A 19,434-nucleotide genomic window follows, 5' to 3' on the forward strand; every position below is an offset into this window, starting at 1 on the left:
TTGGTCTCCAATCAGCTCGCTAGCTACTCGCTAAATCCAGCAGAGTGGTTTGGTTTAAACTAGATTAAAACCAACAATGGTCTTAGAAAACAATATATTTTACAATAAAATAATTAAACATACTAACAGAAAGTGGGTTTGAGCGTGCAGGGAGCAGAGATGTTGAGAGCAGGTCTGCAGAGATCTGAGCGAGAGCAGCTGTTACTGTGTGTGTGTGTTTATGGATATTAATTCAATTCAATTCAATTCAATTCAATTTTATTTATATAGCGCCAAATCACAACAGAAGTTGCCTCAAGGCGCTTCATATTGTACAGTAGATCGCACAATAATAAATACAGAGAAAAACCCAACAATCATATGACCCCCTATGAGCAAGCACTTTGGCGACAGTGGGAAGGAAAAACTCCCTTTTAACAGGAAGAAAGGCAGAACCAGGCTCAGGGAGGGGCGGGGCCATCTGCTGCGACCGGTTGGGGTGAAAGAAGGAAAACAGGATGAAAGACATGCTGTGGAAGAGAGACAGAGATTAATAACAGATATGATTCGATGCAGAGAGGTCTGTTAACACATAGTGAGTGAGAAAGGTGACTGGAAGGGAAAAACTCAATGCATCATGGGAATCCCCGGCAGCCTACGTCTATTGCAGCATAACTAAGGGAGGATTCAGGGTCACCTGGTCCAGCCCTAACTATATGCTTTAGCAAAAAGGAAAGTTTGAAGCCTAATCTTGAAAGTAGAGATAGTGTCTGTCTCCTGAATCCAAACTGGAAGCTGGTTCCACAGAAGAGGGGCCTGAAAACTGAAGGCTCTGCCTCCCATTCTACTTTTAAATACTCTAGGAACAACAAGTAGGCCTGCAGTGCAAGAGCGAAGTGCTCTAATAGGGTGATATGGTACTACAAGGTCATTAAGATAAGATGGGGCCTGATTATTTAAGACCTTGTATGTGAGGAGCAGGATTTTGAATTCAATTCTGGATTTAACAGGAAGCCAATGAAGGGAAGCCAAAACAGGAGAAATCTGCTCTCTCTTTCTAGTCCCTGTCAGGACTCTTGCTGCAGCATTTTGGATCAGCTGAAGGCTTTTCAGTGAGTTTTTAGGACATCCTGATAATAATGAATTACAGTAGTCCAGCCTGGAAGTAATAAATGCATGAACTAGTTTTTCAGCGTCACTCTGAGACAGGATATTTCTAACTTTAGAGATGTTGCACAAATGGAAGAAAGCAGTCTTACATATTTGTTTAATATGTGCGTTGAAGGACATGTCCTGGTCAAAAATGACTCCAAGGTTCCTCACAGCATTACTGGAGGCCAAGGTAATGCCATCCAGAGTAAGAATCTGCTTAGATACCATATTTCTAAGATTTTCAGGGCCGAGTACAATAACCTCAGTTTGATCTGAATTAAGAAGCAGAAAGTTAGCGGCCATCCAGGTCTTTATGTCTTTAAGACATTCCTGCAGTTTAACTAATTGGTGTGTGTTAGCAAACACTGAAACACATTTCCTGTGTGCAGTGATGAGTCTTCTTCGCTCAAAATAATTTTCTCCTCAAAATGCAACATTTGTACATGCAAATGTTTTTTACGTGCGCTCAGAATAGAGGCACAAAAATAACGCCATAGAGGAGCAGCCTATACGCCACACACACAACTGCACATGTTCAGAACCCAACTGTGAGGAAGACATCCAGAGGTGCACCTGAGGTGGAGGGTATGTTTACTGCAGAGCCGCACTGTGTGCAATAATCGCAGTACTGACTGTGGTAGTATCTGGTACAGCAGGGCTTCGGCCTTGCGTTTCTCCTCGTGGTACGCCTGCGTTCGCTCCTCCACCAGCTCCTCCAGGTTGTTGGCGTACTGCTCCATCCGGGACAGGAGGTTGTCCAGGATGTTGGTCCGTGACTCCCTGAAAACACACACGTTGTTCTGGGTGGGCAAAAACCAAGTGTGGGCTCGTGTCCACTTTAATATCAGTTCAGTTTTATTTACACAGCACCAAATCACAACAACAGTCGCCTCAAGGTGATTTATATTGTAAGGTCGACCCTACAATAATACTCACAGAGAAAAACCCAACAATCATGTGACCCCCTATGAGCAAGCACTTTAGCGACAGTGGGAAGGAAAAACTCCCTTTTAACAGGAAGCCAATGAAGGGAAGCCAAAACAGGAGAAATCTGCTCTCTCTTTCTAGTCCCTGTCAGGACTCTTGCTGCAGCATTTTGGATTAGCTGAAGACTTTTCAGCGAGTTTTTAGGACATCCTGATAATAAAGAATTACAGTAGTCCAGCCTGGAAGTAATAAATGCATGAACTAGTTTTTCAGCATCACTCTGAGACAGGATATTTCTAATTTTAGAGATGTTGCACAAATGGAAGAAAGCAGTCTTACATATTTGTTTAATATGTGCGTTGAAGGACATGTCCTGGTCAAAAATGACTCCAAGGTTCCTCACAGTGTTACTGGAGACCAAGGTAATGCCATCCAGAGTAAGAATCTGCTTAGATACCATATTTCTAAGATTTTCAGGGCCGAGTACAATAACCTCAGTTTGATCTGAATTAAGAAGCAGAAAGTCAGCGGCCATCCAGGTCTTTCAGGCAGAGATGTTTCACTCTGTAAAAACAGAAATGCAGTTTTGGGTGTTGTTCCCTGTGTGGCCACAGGATGTCACCGATGCACCACCCTGAAACCGCCCGCTGTCCGCTCTGCTCGCTGTTTCAGGTCTTACTTGTTCTGTTTGCGCAGCAGCACTCGGATCTGGTTGAACTCGGGTCTCTCTGTCGGCTCTTCAGCCCAGCAGCGCTCCATCAGCTGACCCAGCTGGGGGCGGTCACTCTGTGGGTCAATGGTCGGCCTCAGGCAGGGCCACTCCCCCAGAATCACGCGGTCCACGATCTCTGCACAGAAACAGTTGAGCACATTCAGCGCAGGTTCAGGACGAGCAGTGAACCTTAAACTACCAGCTCGCTGGTGATTTCGGGTGGAGCGCCGGTGTTGGTGCACCAAAGCACACATTATCCTCTGCTCGGAGCCTTGAGGCTCTCGAGGATGAGCAGCACAGTCTTTGGCCCTGTCTCTGTAAAACTGTCAGCAGAGTTAAAAACACGTTTCATGAAATGTGGTGAGCAGCATCCTGTTTAACTTAAAAAAAACACATTTAACTGGAGGAGGTCAGAAGGTTTGTGTTAAACATGGATTTGATCTGCGACTGAAAGCAGACTGCGATAAAGGCACTAAAACAAGTGAACATGAGCGTCAGTTCGAGACAAACAGCTTCAGAACAGCCGACGATGAACCCAGCGACGGTTTATGGTGTAAACCAGGCGGTCGAGCGTGACGCTGCTTATTCTCTTACATGATAACACACAGGTTGCATTTTTCTTTATTTGACTTCTTTATAAATAACATAAAATCCTTTTCAGACTTGTGCTGTGAGCAAACCCATCAGCAGGTTCCCATGGCGACAGTGGGTCGTACCCGAGCGACCCACTGTCTGCACAGACGCCGAGTCCTAATGAACGGAAACGCTGAGACAGGAACGTCCCGTGTGCTCCGTGCGAATAAATCAGAGGCCAGGTCATTAGCGGTGATGAAGCTCGCCGCTGGCGGAGCACGCATCCGAGCGGAGAGCAGGTAAACAGCTTCTGCTCCCCAGCTGCTCTGTGAGCCTGCAGCAGAGCTCAGCCTCAGCGTCCAGTGTGAAGCTTTCTGTGGTTTGGAGAGCGGACGCAGAAATGATCTGTGAGCGCGAGGCGGCTGAAGAACCAGCGTGGACATGCTGTTTGCTCAACGTCTTCTCTGCTCTGATTCATCCCAGCAGGATGACGGCTTAATCAGAAACCAGGTCGACGCCGATCACATGACCCGACACGCACACCTGCAGCAGAAACCTCGGAGCTACCTACCTTTAGGGCTGAGCGGGTCCCCCTCCAGGTAGAAGGCTCCTCGTCGAAGTGCTACCTCCTGGAGGATGATGCCGAAGCTGTAGACATCTCCTTTCTGGGTTCCCTGAGGAGGAGGACACTCCATCCTGAGCAGCTCTGGAGCCATCCACAGCTTCTCTGCAGAGCGGCACGAACAGAGACCTCAGGACCTGAGCTTCACATCGAAACCTTTCGGGGATCTTCTTCATATTTAACATTAAAGAGTTTGAGAGGGCATGCTGCTAACATCGCTGCCTGACTTCAGGAAAAGCAGATTAACAGCAGAAAGCTGCGACTCACGGGCGTAGTAGGCGTGAGCGTCGCTGGCTGCGTCGCTCTCAGACCGAAAGCTGGACAAACCGTAGTCGGTGATCTTCAGGACGAAGCGGTTATCCACGACGCAGTTGGAGGACTTGAGTTTACCGTGAGATAAGATGACGCTGTTGTGGAGGAAAAGCATGCCCTGCAGACACAGAGAGGAGGACGGCCATTCAACACGTGTTTGTTATCACAGGTAACACCACCTGGAGGAAACTTATTACTGTTGTCTTCACTTTGAGTCCTGTCATCATCCAATCAGACACCAGGAGCCCAAAGCTCTCTAACTTTGACTCCTCTGTCCTCGTTAACCTGCTCGCACTTCCTGCTCGTACTTTCACTTTAATGAGTCCCACATGCATCGCATCGACTCCACTCCCTGAAATCGCCGTTAACGATCTTCAGTCCAGGAAGCAGAAACGTAACGAAGCAGAGACTGGGCAGGAAATGGAAACGTACCTTTACGATGTCGTTAATGAGGGAATATTTGAACATCCAGTCCAGAGTGATGCTGTCGTTCTCCAGGATGTCCTGAACACACAAACAACCAATAACCTGTCAGCGGTGACCTCGGCGAGCTCTCCTCAGCATCACGTGACGCCGTCACCCTGACCTCCACCCTTAAAGCCGTACCTGCAGACTGCCTCTGGAGCAGTACTCTGTGACGATGCAGCAGTTGGGGGGGTCGATGCACGCTCCGATGAACCTGGTCAGGTGTTCGTTCTGGACGTCTCTCATCTGCACAGACGGAAACATTCAAAGGCTGAATTCACAGGAAAACACGGGGAGCATGACTCCGCCCTCAGTGACGCCCACTGTGGAAACAGACTAAAGCTGGAGTCTCAAACGTCACTGTGGGCCACTGCTGTCGTCTCATTGGACGGCCACAGCCTCATGTTTGTGCTCTCTGCTCATGTTGGCTGCATATTCAGTCATTTAGAGAAATTATTTTAACATTCCACTTAACAACAAACAAACCCTCTCTGACAGAAAAGCCAAACTGCTTTAGATTTCTTCAGGTTAATATCCAGGTTGCAAGTGGCCCCCGGGCCGCGTGTTTGAGACCTCTGGACTGAAGGGACATTTCACAGCGTTGCCCATCAGACCTCCTTAGACCAGGTCCAGGTCCAGACCATGACACCTAGAATTAGTTTACCCTGACCCGAACATCGTTCAGGTCGTTACATCAGGTATGTAAACCCAGAAGCTCAAGTCTGGAGAAAAATAACTATAAGTTGGGGTTTTTTCTAAATGTTTCCTAAAAGAATTTGACCGTGGAACCACGTGTGGCCTGTCTGAGAACATGTGACACAGATTTCATATTGTCTGTTTTTAATTAGCTGAATATTTTATTTTCTTGAATGTGAGCAGTGTTAAAATGACCAAACCGTGTTTACCCTGAATTGGATAAGGAAAAATAAATGAATGGATGTTTGGATGATGAAGGCACCACTGTAGCTGCACTGACCCTGCTGGGAGCGCCCCATGCTGGCTCCTGTACCGTACTGGTGAGCCTGGTACTGAATAGGAAGCAGACAGTAAATATTCCTGGGAGCCGTCTGCAGCTCCAAGCTGTTAGCTTAGCCCACAGGTGTCCAACTCCAGGCCTCGAGAGCCGGTGTCCTGCAGGTTTTAGATGTGTCCTTGATCCAACACAGCTGATTTAAATGGATAAACGACCTCCTCAACATGGGCGTTTCTCAATATGCGTACTTGTGCGTACTTGCGTTCTCGTGTACTCGTGATACGTCATCAGTCGGAGACCAAGTACTGTTCCAATTTGAAGTACGCATCAAGCCGAGAACACGAAAAAGTCCCGGATGTGTTCTCGCTCCGCCCGTTTTATCGAGCATGCATCGGTGTGGACTTGGTACAGCTAAATATCCCAGAATGCATTTCGTCCAGAACTCAACAGCGGACTCCCGGCACATCGTTTTCAACCCCCCCCCGCTCGCGGACTTCTCACTACTCAGGTTAAAGAAACCCCAGCAGCTGTCTATAGTATTGAGTGTCCACTAGAATAGAAATAAAAGCGTTCTAACATCTCACCTGCTTGTTTTTATTAAGGTATGTACACGTATGTACATGTACACTATTTTTATTAATAGAGGTTTCACTACTGAGGTTAAAAATGATATATAAGTCACTTAGATCACTTCTAAATGTTAATGTGTGGTTTATTTCAGTGTTTTATTTGTTCCTGAGTAAACCGGTTTGGCTGTGATTACAGTTAAGCTTCATAACATGTTACTCACTGTTAAATTAGGAGGGGACGGCAGTAAAAACTCCGGACCTGTGACATCATCACGTACGCAGGTGTTCCAATTGTACATATCGCGAGTACGTGCTCGCGTTCTCGGCGAGTACGTACTCACCGAGAACGCGAGCACGTACTCGCGTACTTGAGAATTGAGAAACGGCCCATGTTTTCCAGAGGCCTGGTAATGAACTAATCATTTGATTCAGGTGTGTTGACCCAGGGTGAGATCTAAAACCTGCAGGACTCGAGGCCTGAAGTTCGACACCCCTGGCTTAGCCAGTCCGACCTGTTAGCTTAGCTGGTCCTAATGCTCATGTGTGCCGTGTCAGACACTCACGTGTTTGAGCTCAAACAGCACCTTCCTGTTGAGCTCGATGCGTTTCTTGTTGATGTATTTGATGGCCACGATGTTCCCCTGGAAGAAAACAAAGAGCAACATACCAAAAGTCAACAACAGTAACCTTCAGTGACACGTGAAATGATGCAGACGCCTCACTACATTCTCGTCGCTCTCTCTCCTGCTCTCATCGTCATCGTTAGCTGTTTGGCTAACCTGACACAGGAGGAGCTGCATGCTGCGCTGCTAACACAGCTGACGCTTTTGCTCAGCTCTGGTTCTTAAACCGGTTCTCTTCAGAGAACCTTTCTGATCTGCGATCCTGCTCATTAATGGTAATGATAACAAACGGGAATGTGTTCTGCTCATTTCCAGCTCTTTTTCTTTCTTGGACTCTGTTAGAGCAGCTTTACATGATCTTTGTCAGAAATGATCCTTCTTTGTCTGATCCTGTGTCTCAGTTCGCCCGCTGTCTGAAGCAAGCAGCTTTTAGCTCCTCCCCCTTTAAACACAATAGAATAGTCCTTATTGTCATTGTTCATGAACAACGACATTGTTAAAGCCTCGTTCGCCACGCCATGTGACCATGACACATATGTGGTGGATCTGACTGACACTCTGAGAGCGTCTGCGCTCTTATCATTCACAGGTAGCCCCGCCCTGCTTCCCGCTTCCACTCCAACATGAACTTCCTGTTTTCTTCAGCCCGACCTGAAACAGCAACCGAGACAGAAACCCGTCAGGATAGAACACAGAGGATCATCGGCGCATAGACTTCTGTCCAATCAGGCTTCAGAGTCGTCGCTCCCGACTGGACCTTAGATCGGTATCTCTGATCTGGTTTATGTGGTCCTACAACAATTCAGGATAAAATACTGATGCAGATTAGCAGCTCTGTGTTTGGAGGGCTCCTGTCTCAGAGATTCAAACTAGTTGTTCATAACGAGCTTTTCCACCTGCGGCATCATTAAGACCTGAAATAATCAACGACCTGTTGGTCCTGCAGCGGGTCCTGAAGGTGAGAAGGCTCAGCGAGGTCTGCACACCGCCATCTCGGGCTCCACCGTCTCCAACCATCCCTCGCAGCAGCTCTCGCCGCCATCTTCAAACCTTTCCTTCACCCCTGCGGCCCTGACACTTGTCTCCACCCACTTCACGCGTCTCTGACCCCACCCACATCCTGCACCACCCACACATTCTTCTGCAGCACCGCAGTTTTGTGCATCCTTCTGTCACTGACCCTCCCCCTGCGGGGTACACACTGAACGGCAGACCACGGCTGATTAACTCCTCCCCTCCACGGCGATCACACGCTACAAACCCCAAAGACCCAAAGATTTGATTTTCTTTCCTTCTGGGTGAAAATATTTTTCTATCTGTGAATTTTTTTTTAATTCCTGAAAATTCCTGAAATGCTGAACTTGTGTTTACTGCAGACAGAAGTCACACGAGCGAAGTTCATTTCACTGAATTAACCTCTGACCTGCCCCAGCAGCCATCCTTTATATACAGTCTGTGATTCGCATTGACAAAAACTGATTTTATTGCAGGTGACCCCTGACCTCCACTCATGGACCTCAGCCTCAGGTCCTGTGAAGTGATAAACCAGCTGCAGGAATACGAAGGCGCTGCTGCTTTTTGCTGCAGAGAGATGACGGAGGGTGAGGAGGATGAGGAAGGTGAGGATGGTGAGGAGGATGAGGATGTTGAGGTGGGCGAGGAGGATGAGGCGGGTGAGGAGGATGAGGCGGGTGAGGAGGATGAGGGTGAGGATGGTGAGGACGATGAGGATGTTGAGGTGGGCAAGGAGGATGAGGCGGGTGAGGAGGATGAGGCGCGTGAGGAGGATGAGGGTGAGAAGGATGAGGAGGGTGAGGAGGGTGAGGATGGTGAGGACGATGAGGATGTTGAGGTAGGCGAGGAGGATGAGGAGGGCGAGGAGGGTGAGGAGCAGAGGACTCACTCACCTTGTGGTATCCGGTCTTTGCAAAGATCTGCAGGTTCCCGTCTCCGGTCATCAGGGAGCCATAGTTTGAGCCTCTCTGGAAACAAACACACGCTCAGAGTCAGTGTGACCTTCATCATTTTCATCATCCTCGTCACACTGAGGGTTACCATGGTGACGATAATGACCGTGTAAAAACACTCCACGTGTACGCTCACTCGGCACTTTATTAGGAACACATGTGCAAACTCATCTGCTTCCTGAAGCTGTTCCTAATATTGATGTGTCACTGACACGTCTCTACAGCAGAATATTAGGTACAGCCTTCGGACTCTCATCCCGTAATGTGCCACCCTCACCTTTCCCATCTCATCACCTTTCCAATATTAAAGACGGCGCAGGTGTTCCTAATAAATTGCTCCTAAGAGTGTGTTTTCACTATGAAGGCGTCTGTCGGATTTACAGACAGTGAGAGGAATTCTGGGAGTTTCCTCGGAGCTGATTTCAGGCCTCGTTATTATCTGTTCCACAGTTTAGTCTAAAGCGTAACGGCGACCTGAGCTCGACGCACATCTTTATTTACATCTACATTCGATTAGGACGCCTGTCATCAGAAGCCTTACGTACACCTCAAACCTTTAGTCAGCGTCAGGTTCAGTCTGACCTCCATCGAGAGGGGACACGACACCACGACTGATCCAGACGTAACTCTGTGAGGCTGGATTCAAGAAAAGTTTTAAAACATATTTAGCGCCATCTACTGTCAGTACAGAACATGATGTCAGTCAATAGAATTCCATTAGTTAACTAACTAGTAACAGAACCACTGACTCAGAGGACAATCAGGACTCTGAAACTAAACATCGGTGTGAGCAGATCAGTGTAGCGCTCCACAGTGAGCTCATGTTAAACTGAGGTCTACTGTGCACTTTACTGTCTGTGGTTCCTCGTCGTTTGGCTAGCTGCACTCAAACAGGAAAATCCACCTTCAGAGGACTGAACAAGTCTCCGTGGTGCTGCGAGGTTTCATTCCCACAATCCCTCTGTGCAGCTGAAGGACAAATGAACACTGCATGTGTGTATGTGTGTGTGTGCGTGTGTGTGCGTGTGTGCACGCGCACTTACCAGTGACAGTGTGAGCTTGCTGCCGCTCCGCAGCACCTTGTTCAGATTGCTCATCTGGATGTCGTCCCAGGAGATCCTCCAGAGCTGAGCAACCAGCTCCTTCTCCAGCTTCATCCTCCTGCAGCACAAACACTTTTCTTCAGTGACTCACCTTCATCTTCCTCCAGGTGAAGCTCAAAGACTGTCAGACACAGTCTGTCCGATTACAGTTCGCACACGCTCAATAGTACCAACTCATTCTAAATCATTCTTCTCGAGTGCACCAAAGACCCTGATTGTGTCGTGATGTGACACGATCGCTCCACATGCTACTGCCCCCACATGACCAGGTGGTGGAACTGCAGCAGCTCTCACCTGTAGATGAAGATGACGACGGTCAGGATCAAGATGACGAAGAAGAAGACCACGATGGAGACCATCTGGTAGATGGTGATGGTCTCTGACAGAGAGAGGAGGAGAAGACTGTTATTAACCCACAGACACAATATCTCACAATTCAGAACCAGAACCATCAGGACCACCAGGACCATCAAGACCATCTGAATCAAGACCATCAGGACCATATGAATCAGGATCATCAGGACCACCAGGACCACCAGGACCATCAGGGCCATCTGAATCAGGACCATGAGGACCATCAAGACCATCGGGAACACACACATTTTTAAAACGAGTCCTCCCTTATCTGGGCTGTAGCACAGGTGGTAACACAGGTCACCTACTCATCGTGAAGGTTGTTGGTTTGATCCCCGTCTTGATGTATCCATCGGAGTGTGAACGTTAGATAGGAAGCACTTATGTGTGTGTGTGAATGACGTGCTTTGAGTGCCACATAGAGTAGAAACACTCTGGCTGTGTCCCAATCCAGCGACCGCACGCTCCGGAGTACGCATTTTGAGACCTATTACGTCACAGCGACCCGACGACTGCTGTCCCAATCGGAAGTGTACTCCAAATGTGCGTTCGATTTCCCCAAATATCAAGCGGGGTCTGGTGCACGCTTCGTGGTCCCATATATCCCACAATCCATAGCGTGGCGGTGGGTGTGGATAATTTTGTCGCAAAATACGGCAGAAGGGAGCGGCCGAAGAGTGAACTGTCAAAAGTAAGTACTGAATATTATGTCACTTATTTATGTGCGAATGTTTAAGAACATTAAAACATTACTGTTGGCCACATGTCGGCAAAGTTATGTGACATTAGCGATGTTTGTACTAACTTGGTTTTAAAGCCTTTACTTTCAAATATACGCCGTTTAATAGTCGACCTTAATCTTACAGAGAATGTGATGATTTTATGGATAATTAAAGTCAGTCATATATCCACAAACACAACAAGCTGAAAGTCAGTGATGCTGCTCGGTTTGCAGTCCTGAATATGACGGCACAAGCAGGATTCACTGCACTGTTAATGTTAGCTATGTTATATTGCTGCCTCTGTTCGGTGGTGTGGAGCCAAACGGACTTTAACGTGTGTTTGAACGAGCTGACGGTTCACTCGTTAAGCTGAAAGAAAGATGCTTTAATCACAGGAGTCACACATGTGTCCACTGGACCATCTGGAACTCTTCTTGTTTAGCACTCGTAATAACACAAACACTAAATCCTCCTTCTCTTGTGCTGTTTTGTAGCAGTGTGTACACCTGAGACTGTCACCTGTCTGTCTGTCCTGCACTCTCTCTCTGTTTCTTTCTCTCTGATTGTGGAATAAAAGTATGAACATGTATTTATAAGTTACACTTGTGTTTGAATCCTGCAGCTTATCACACATTTGATTTCCATGTGTGACGACTGCAAGTGTCCAGAGTGAGGACAGACTGAGGGACCCACTGCTGCACATCATCTGTGAGGCTTTGCACCCCTGATGATCCACCAGGACAAACTCAGCAGTGTGTGAGGAAGAGGAGGAGGAAGAGCCAGCAGCAGCTGACAGATGGAGAGAATAGACAGACTGTTCCCTGTTTGTGAAGGACTGCTAGGAAAGTTTAACATAACTAATTGTCTGTCCTGAATCAGTCTTATTAGGTAATGTTCAAATAATGTTATCATCCCAGTGTTTTCAGTGTGGGAGAAAGTACTCAGGGCCTTCAAGTTACACACTATGAAAGGCAGCAACAAGTTTAATATTCAGAAACCTAAAGTATGTATCAGCAGCAGAATGGAGCTAAAAATAAATGTTTGTTTCAGTTCTATGAAGCTTTGAGTATTTTGGATTAGTAGCACTGCTGTGTTTGTTGCATCATATTGCTGTAATTGTTTATATGCTTTATATATTCTGAGGTAAGTTGATCTATAGTGTTACATCATATTCTATAAGGATGTTATGTGTTTGTAGACTTTCTGCCCAGTTTGACCCATTTAGCAGAAGTCAGCCTGTTTAAGGCTCTGATATCTATTCTGTAAGACTTAAAGCAGTTATGACATGGTCTGATTTTCTCACCCAATAAAGGAATATTTCATATATCAGTCTGATCTTCATTCTATCAGAAACAGTTATCACAGCTCGTACGTTTGCTTTTTCCACATATATGTAAGCATTGAGCCAAATTTAGTAATGCCAACATACTGAAGGAACAATATTTGTCTCTTATATATAATACATCTGTATATACACTGTCAGAGATACTTGTCTTTGAGTGAAGATTTAAGGTGATAGGAAATATAAATAACTGCTACTTGAATCTTTACTGAAGCTCAGTATTAGACACGGAGTTCAAACTCACTGCTGTAATATATCCTGTAATATATACATATATACATATATATATCATAATAATCTGACAATACATATAATATTGTCCATATTATATTAACATTACCACAGTGAGATGATTTTAGTCTCATGAACAACATTAGCTAATTATTATTTACTAACTAATCTTAAATGACTGTTCAGTACAGAAATGAAGCCCAACTATCATGTTTTACAGTCCTGTGGTCTCAACTAATCAAAGTGATGTCATAAAAAAAATGAACTAACAAAGAAACATTTTTTTCTGTCACACAAAGCTGTATGAAACGTTTCTCGCGGTTAGTATCATGGTTGCTAGGCAACCTGAACAGCGAGACGAGGGCCAGACCGTCCCATTTCACAAGCTTCTCACTTCCGCACTTCTCGTACTTCCTAGTACGCACGCTTCGGTGTACGCGAACTGCGCGTACACCGAAGCGTGCAGTCGCTGGATTGGGACACAGTCTCTGTGTATATAAGAGCCAGTCCATATGAACTTTGACCTCAGACTGATCTTTGGCATACTGACTTGCAAGGCAGACCGGGATGTCGTTCTTAAAGCCACAGACAGGAAAATCAGGGGGAGGGGCTCCGCCCAGCCAGTGCAGGTGTGTTCCAGGTACGGCGGTCAGATGCTCCTCAGTGGTGCTGTACACCATAGCAATCTGCGAGGAGGAGGAGGAGGTGTGGTTAACGTCCCTGGATTCACTCAGACTTTCTAACATTCGTTACTCTAATTTATGTTTTCAAAGGTCACAAAAACGTTCAGGACTGAGTCGGAGCCTGTGAGGACACAACCAGCACGTTTCTGTTTTAATGTTTACTGATTTCTATTTTATGTAATTTCTAATCTTTGTGTCCTCATTAGAGTCTCTGACAGAGCGACTGTCTCATCACAGCAATCCTTTAACCCCGAAGGTCCCACTCAGCGTGTGTGTCTGTGTGTGTGTTCAGTGTGTTCACCTGGAAGGTGGTGCTGTTGGTGTCTACAATGTCCCACAGAGCAAAGTCGGTCTCTCGGTCCCCGCTCTCATCCAGGTGGAGCAGCCCTGTCACACCTGAGGAGGAGCACACAGGTGCACAGGTGAAGCGTCTCGTCTGAAGGTTAAAGCTGCTCGCGGTGAAACGATGGAAGAACGACTTCAAGAGTTTCACATGATTCACATCATTTCCTCCTAATAAACCTGAGTGCATCTCACACCACATCCACCTGCTGCTCCGCCTTAGGGAATTTTATTTCACCACCACCAACACAATCACCACCAACACCAACCACCAACACCTTCATCACCATCAACACCAGCACCTTCACCCTTCACTTTCACCTCGCTGAAACCCAACTCTAACAATCTGAACGGGTCTCAGCTGCAGGAGGGAAAAAGTCAAAGATCCAAATGAAAGGCCCGACAGCTGCAGAGGTGACAGACACCCTGTGGCCCGAGATCAGCTCCATTACTGATAATAAACTGATCTGACGTGTCAAACAGAGAAAGCTCCATGTGCAGACGACAGCACTGAGTAACATACATATTATTATCGTTGTTATTATTATTATTATTATTATTATTAGTGTTAATAATTGGATGTTACAGATGTTTCATCTCAGGTTTGAGCTTCCAGAACTGCCACAGCTGGCAGCAGAACAGCCTCTCAGGCAGGTAGAGGTTACCTGAGTAAATGGTCTTATTAAAACTGGTGAGGTTATGAATGTTCAGCTGGAGAACAGAGCGCAGAGGTGGACGAGTTCATAAGAACGATCTCTCCCTCAAAGACAAAACCCCCAAGTCCAACACGTGACAGCAGTAAACACAACAGGAAGCAAAGCCTGAGGAGAGAGGAGGTGGTGCATCCGCGGCCACGGATGGCTGAAAACAGTCACACAGACAAGAGAAGTTAATTACAGACAATCAGCAGGAGGAGAGCGAGTGTGCACGCTGAAGAGGGGCTGAGTGGTGCTAACCACCCAGATGAACCATCACCATAGAAACAAAGCCATTAGAGTTTAGGAGGGAGCTGATTGGTTGTAGAGGTCGAGCATGGAGGAAGCAACAGATCAAAGGGATTAAAACAGAGGTAAAGGACACACACACACACACACACACACACACACACACACACACACACACTCAGCACGACTGTGTGAGGCTCTTCATCGTCTCCGTGACGTCTCAGCTGATACTCCGGGACACTGGAGTGGAGGGGACCCACAGTCAGACGTGAACATTAACACAGAAGCTGAGAAACACCAACTACAAATTCACACCAGACTGAGAAGCCATGGACCGGGTTCAGGGGTCATGACCCCGACCTTTGAACTCACAGGGTTAAATACATCGAGCTGCCACAGAACAGCTGTCACACCCACACCTCAGCTCCTGTATGTGCAAAAGCCACACAGCGAAACGATGGTGCTCATCGATCACATGCCTGTAAAACCTGGGTGTAACCCCGCAGTCCCTTCAGCACTCGAGCGTTTTGAGCTCAGAGCGAACAAATGTGTCCGCAGAGAGCCTCTGGAGGGTTTTTGTGCTGAGCTTTAAATTGGGTTGTGGTGGAGTGCAGAGGTCAGGCTGTGGGCTGATGATGGCGTGGAGGTCGCAAACTCTCATGTCATTTCCTGGAACCACGATCTTCCTCCAACCTTCATGCTCTGGAAGAATGATGTTTTTATGTGTTACTTAGAAACAGGCGACAGGATCGTCCAACAATGAGCCAGACTCTGATCTAAAGATAAGATAAGGATTCGTGTCATCCAGTCAAACACTGTGATGCACGTGAGACGTGTTTTATGGTGCTTTTCTATAAAAGTGCTGCTTTTAAATCATTATTGGATCCTTTTATTGTCCACAGAGTTTTTATGGGTCCTTTTAGGGTTTCAGCCTCTTGTGTTCTTATCTGCTGACTTCAAAAGACAAAGTTTTGATTTCTGATGCTTTCAGGAGGAAAAAACTAAGAAATATTTCAAACAAACAGAACCAATAAAACTCAAAAACATGAACAGCACATTCATGGATACATAAAGCCAAAGGACACCCATCGTGAGCAGCTTTGCATGATTACGGTTCAAAATAATCCTTCTTTATCTGAAACTGGGCCTTGGTGCAGCCCCTGAGATTGTTTAAAAGAGCACACTCAGATCAATACAGCCGATCGATAAATAATAAGCAATAATAATAAAGTAATGCTGAGAAAATAAAAGTAACACTACAGCATAGATACAACGAGACAATGAAAACATGGACTAAGTGATGTTTATGAAGCATAATCTTTGCTGCGATTGGCTGTCATGTAACAATGAGGCGCGGTTCCACGGAGGGCGAGCGGCGGTCCAAGGATGACATTTAGAGAGACGTGCTGATTGGACAGCAAGCTTTCCTGCTGTTAAAATGTCAGCTTATTAAAAAATCATAAATATATGTGGACCACACACACATGCACACATACACACAGTCATGTCTTCATGCTTACATCAGCTGACACCCACTTCCTGGAAATCCGATCTAACATTAACTTCAGCTCGACCAACCCTAACCTCCCCGTGACTTTAATATGTAATGATTTACGAGTTTGTCCCTACGAGGAACTCGGGACCACAGAATGTGACCGTGTAAACACATCTAGGTCCTCACAACATGAGTCATACCTGCAGCCCACACAGAGCCGCGTGAAGCTGTTAACACTGACCCGAGTACGTTTACATGTTCCTGGAAGGTCATGCCTTACTTTCCAGGAATCGCTGTGTGCTTGCTTAGTGTGTCTGTGTGTGCATGTGTGTGTGAAGGGCCAACAAAGACGAGTGAAGGTCAGTCTTTACGAGATCATGGGATAAAAAATGACTCATCTGAATACATGACTTCTGCTTTCACCTGTGAACTATAAGAAAACTGCAACACCAACGTGCTGCCGGCTTTTACAATCAGCCACCCAGTGTGTAATCCCAGATCGATCCAAAACAATCCCACCCTATATGAATCACTAAACCAGTCCAACATCAGCCAAAGCCAACAGTGACCAGCCAGTCAAAAACCAGCCAGAAAACTGTCCGAGACAATTGTAAACACAGCACACAACCAACCCAGAGTCAAGTCCAACTACAAGCCAACAATAGGTCAGTCTCTTGGTGACTGACTCTTGGTGGCGCTGTCACTTGGTGTTCACTCGCTCTGTGGTAGAGTATCTCTTCCTGTTCCTGCTCAAACACAGTGGTGTTTCTGAGTAGCTTATCTGCTTAGCAATTTAATTAAAAACTTTTAAATACATTCTTTTTTTTCATAGTATAATCCTCACGTGCTTCATCCGAAGCACACTTTCTGTGTACTCACTACCTAATTTATAGCCAAAGTATTCACTCACTGTCTCTTTACTGTTTCGCTAGCTTAGCTTAGCTCGTAGCCGACTCGTTAGCACCATGGCTACTTCACCTGTCCCTCCTGCACTTTCCTGCTCATTGTGTCAGATGTTTAGTTACTCCTCGGCCTCCTTTAGCAGTAATGATACCTGTAACAAATGTAGCATATTTGCAGCGCTGGAGGCCAGGATTACTGAATTGGAGACTCGGCTTCGCACCCTTCATTCACCCGTAGCTAGCCAGGCCCTGTAGCTGGTGCAGCCGAAGATAGCGCAGGCCCGCTAGCTGTTCCCCGGCAGACCCCAAGCAGCTGGGGAAAGAGGGCGGCTGGGTGACGGTCAGGAGGAAGCATAGTCCTAAGCAGAAGCCCCAGGTACACCACCAACCTGTTCATGTGTCTAACCGTTTTTCCCCACTCGGCGACACACCCGCCGGGGGTCAAACTCTGGTAATTGGTGATTCTGTTCTCAGACATGTGAAGCTAGAGACACCGGCAACCATAGTCAATTGCCTTCCAGGGGCCAGAGCAGGCGACATTGAAGGAAATTTAAAACTGCTGGCTAAGGGTAAACGTAAATACAGTAAGATCATAATTCACGTCGGCAGTAATGACACCCGGTTACGCCAATCGGAGGTCACTAAAATCAATATTGAATCGGTGTGTAACTTTGCCAAAACAATGTCGGACTGTAGTTTTCTCTGGTCCCCTCCCCAATCAGACCAGGAGTGACATGTTTAGCCACGTGTTCTCCTTAAATTGCTGGCTGTCTGAGTGGTGTCCCAGAAACGATGTGGGCTTCATAGATAATTGGCAAACCTTCTGGAGAAAACCTGGTCTTGTTAGGAGAGACGGCATCCATCCCACTTTGGATGGAGCAGCTCTCATTTCTAGAAATATGGACCAATTTATTAAACCCCCCAAAATATGACTATCCAGAGTTGGGACCAGGAAGCAGAGTTGCAGTCTTACACGCCTCTCTGCAGCTTCTCTCCTCCTGCTACCCCCCAAAACCCATCTCCATAGAGACTGTGTCAGCTCCCAAAAAGACAAAAAACAAACCAAAAACCAGCAATAAACAACTTAAACACAAAAAATCACAAAGAAAGAACAATACAGTATCCACATCTGAACCAAAGAGTAAAACAGTGAAATGTGGATTATTAAATATTAGGTCTCTCTCCTCCAAGTCTCTGTTAGTACATGACTTAATAATTGATCAACAAATCGATTTACTCTGCCTTACAGAAACCTGGTTGCAGCAGGAGGATTATGTTAGTTTAAATGAATCAACACCCCCGAGTCATTCTAACTACCAGAAACCTCGAAGCACAGGCCGAGGGGCGGTGTGGCAGCAATTTTTCACACCAGCCTATTAATCAACCAAAGACCCAGACAGACTTTTAATTAATTTGAAAGGCTGATGCTTAGCCTCGTCCACCCCAGCTGTAAAACTCAGAAGCCAGTCTTACTTGTTATCATCTATCGTCCACCTGGGCCTTAAACAGAGTTTCTGTCTGATTTCTCAGACTTTTTATCTGATTTAGTGCTCAGCTCAGATAAAATAATTATTGTGGGTGATTTTAACATCCATGTAGATGCTAAAAATGACAGCCTCAACATGGCATTTAATCTGTTATTAGACTCAATTGGCTTCTCTCAAAATGTAAAAGAACCCACCCACCACTTTAATCACACTCTAGATCTTGTTTTAACATATGGCATAGAAACTGAACATTTAACAGTGTTTCCTGAAAACCCTCTGCTGTCTGATCATTTCCTGATAACATTTACATTTACAATAATTGATTACACAGCAGTGGAGAGTAGACTTTATCACAGTAGATGTCTTTCTGAAAGTGCTGTAACTAAGTTTAAGAATATAATCCACCCACTGTTATCATCTTCAATGCCCTGTACCAACATAGAGCAGAGCAGCTATCTGAACGCTACTCCAACAGAGGTCGATTATCTTGTTAATAATTTTCCCTCCTCACTACGTACGACTCTGGATACTGTAGCTCCTGTGAAAACTAAGGCCTCAAATCCGAAGTACCTGACTCCGTGGTATAATTCTCAAACACGTAGCCTAAAGCAGACGACTCGTAAGCTGGAGAGGAAATGGCGTGTCACAAATTTAGAGGATCATCATTTAGCCTGGAGAAATAGTTTGCTGCTTTATAAGAAAGCCCTCCGCAAAGCCAGAACATCTTACTATTCGTCACTGATTGAAGAAAATAAGAACAACCCCAGGTTTCTCTTCAGCACTGTAGCCAGGCTGACAAACAGTCAGAGCTCTACTGAGCCAACAATCCCTTTAACGTTAACTAGTAATGACTTCATGAACTTCTTCACAAATAAAATTTTTATCATTAGAGAAAAAATTACCAATAATCATCCCACAGATGTAATATTATCTACAGCTACTTTTAGTACCATCG

General features: G+C 46.0%; 1 protein-coding gene and 1 long non-coding RNA gene across 2 annotated transcripts in view; one reads left to right on the forward strand and one right to left on the reverse strand.

Annotated features, from left to right (window-relative positions):
• The window catches only part of LOC100692491 (atrial natriuretic peptide receptor 1), a 79,901-nt gene that overhangs the window by 7,773 nt on the left and 52,694 nt on the right, over window positions 1-19,434 (reverse strand). The window contains 12 exon segments of the mRNA XM_019364814.2: window positions 1,765-1,911; window positions 2,738-2,906; window positions 3,915-4,070; window positions 4,233-4,395; window positions 4,710-4,781; window positions 4,884-4,988; window positions 6,848-6,925; window positions 8,815-8,889; window positions 9,918-10,035; window positions 10,272-10,356; window positions 13,177-13,312; window positions 13,611-13,705. Coding sequence (XP_019220359.1) covers window positions 1,765-1,911; window positions 2,738-2,906; window positions 3,915-4,070; window positions 4,233-4,395; window positions 4,710-4,781; window positions 4,884-4,988; window positions 6,848-6,925; window positions 8,815-8,889; window positions 9,918-10,035; window positions 10,272-10,356; window positions 13,177-13,312; window positions 13,611-13,705 — 1,399 coding nt within the window.
• LOC112848177 (uncharacterized) lies at window positions 2,913-4,054 on the forward strand. The gene is made up of 2 exons (XR_003222143.1): window positions 2,913-3,642; window positions 3,827-4,054. It is a non-coding gene; the product is annotated as an uncharacterized LOC112848177 (long non-coding RNA).

Source organism: Oreochromis niloticus, linkage group LG11 (genome assembly GCF_001858045.2).
Source record: "Oreochromis niloticus isolate F11D_XX linkage group LG11, O_niloticus_UMD_NMBU, whole genome shotgun sequence".
Classification (NCBI taxonomy): domain Eukaryota; kingdom Metazoa; phylum Chordata; class Actinopteri; order Cichliformes; family Cichlidae; genus Oreochromis; species Oreochromis niloticus.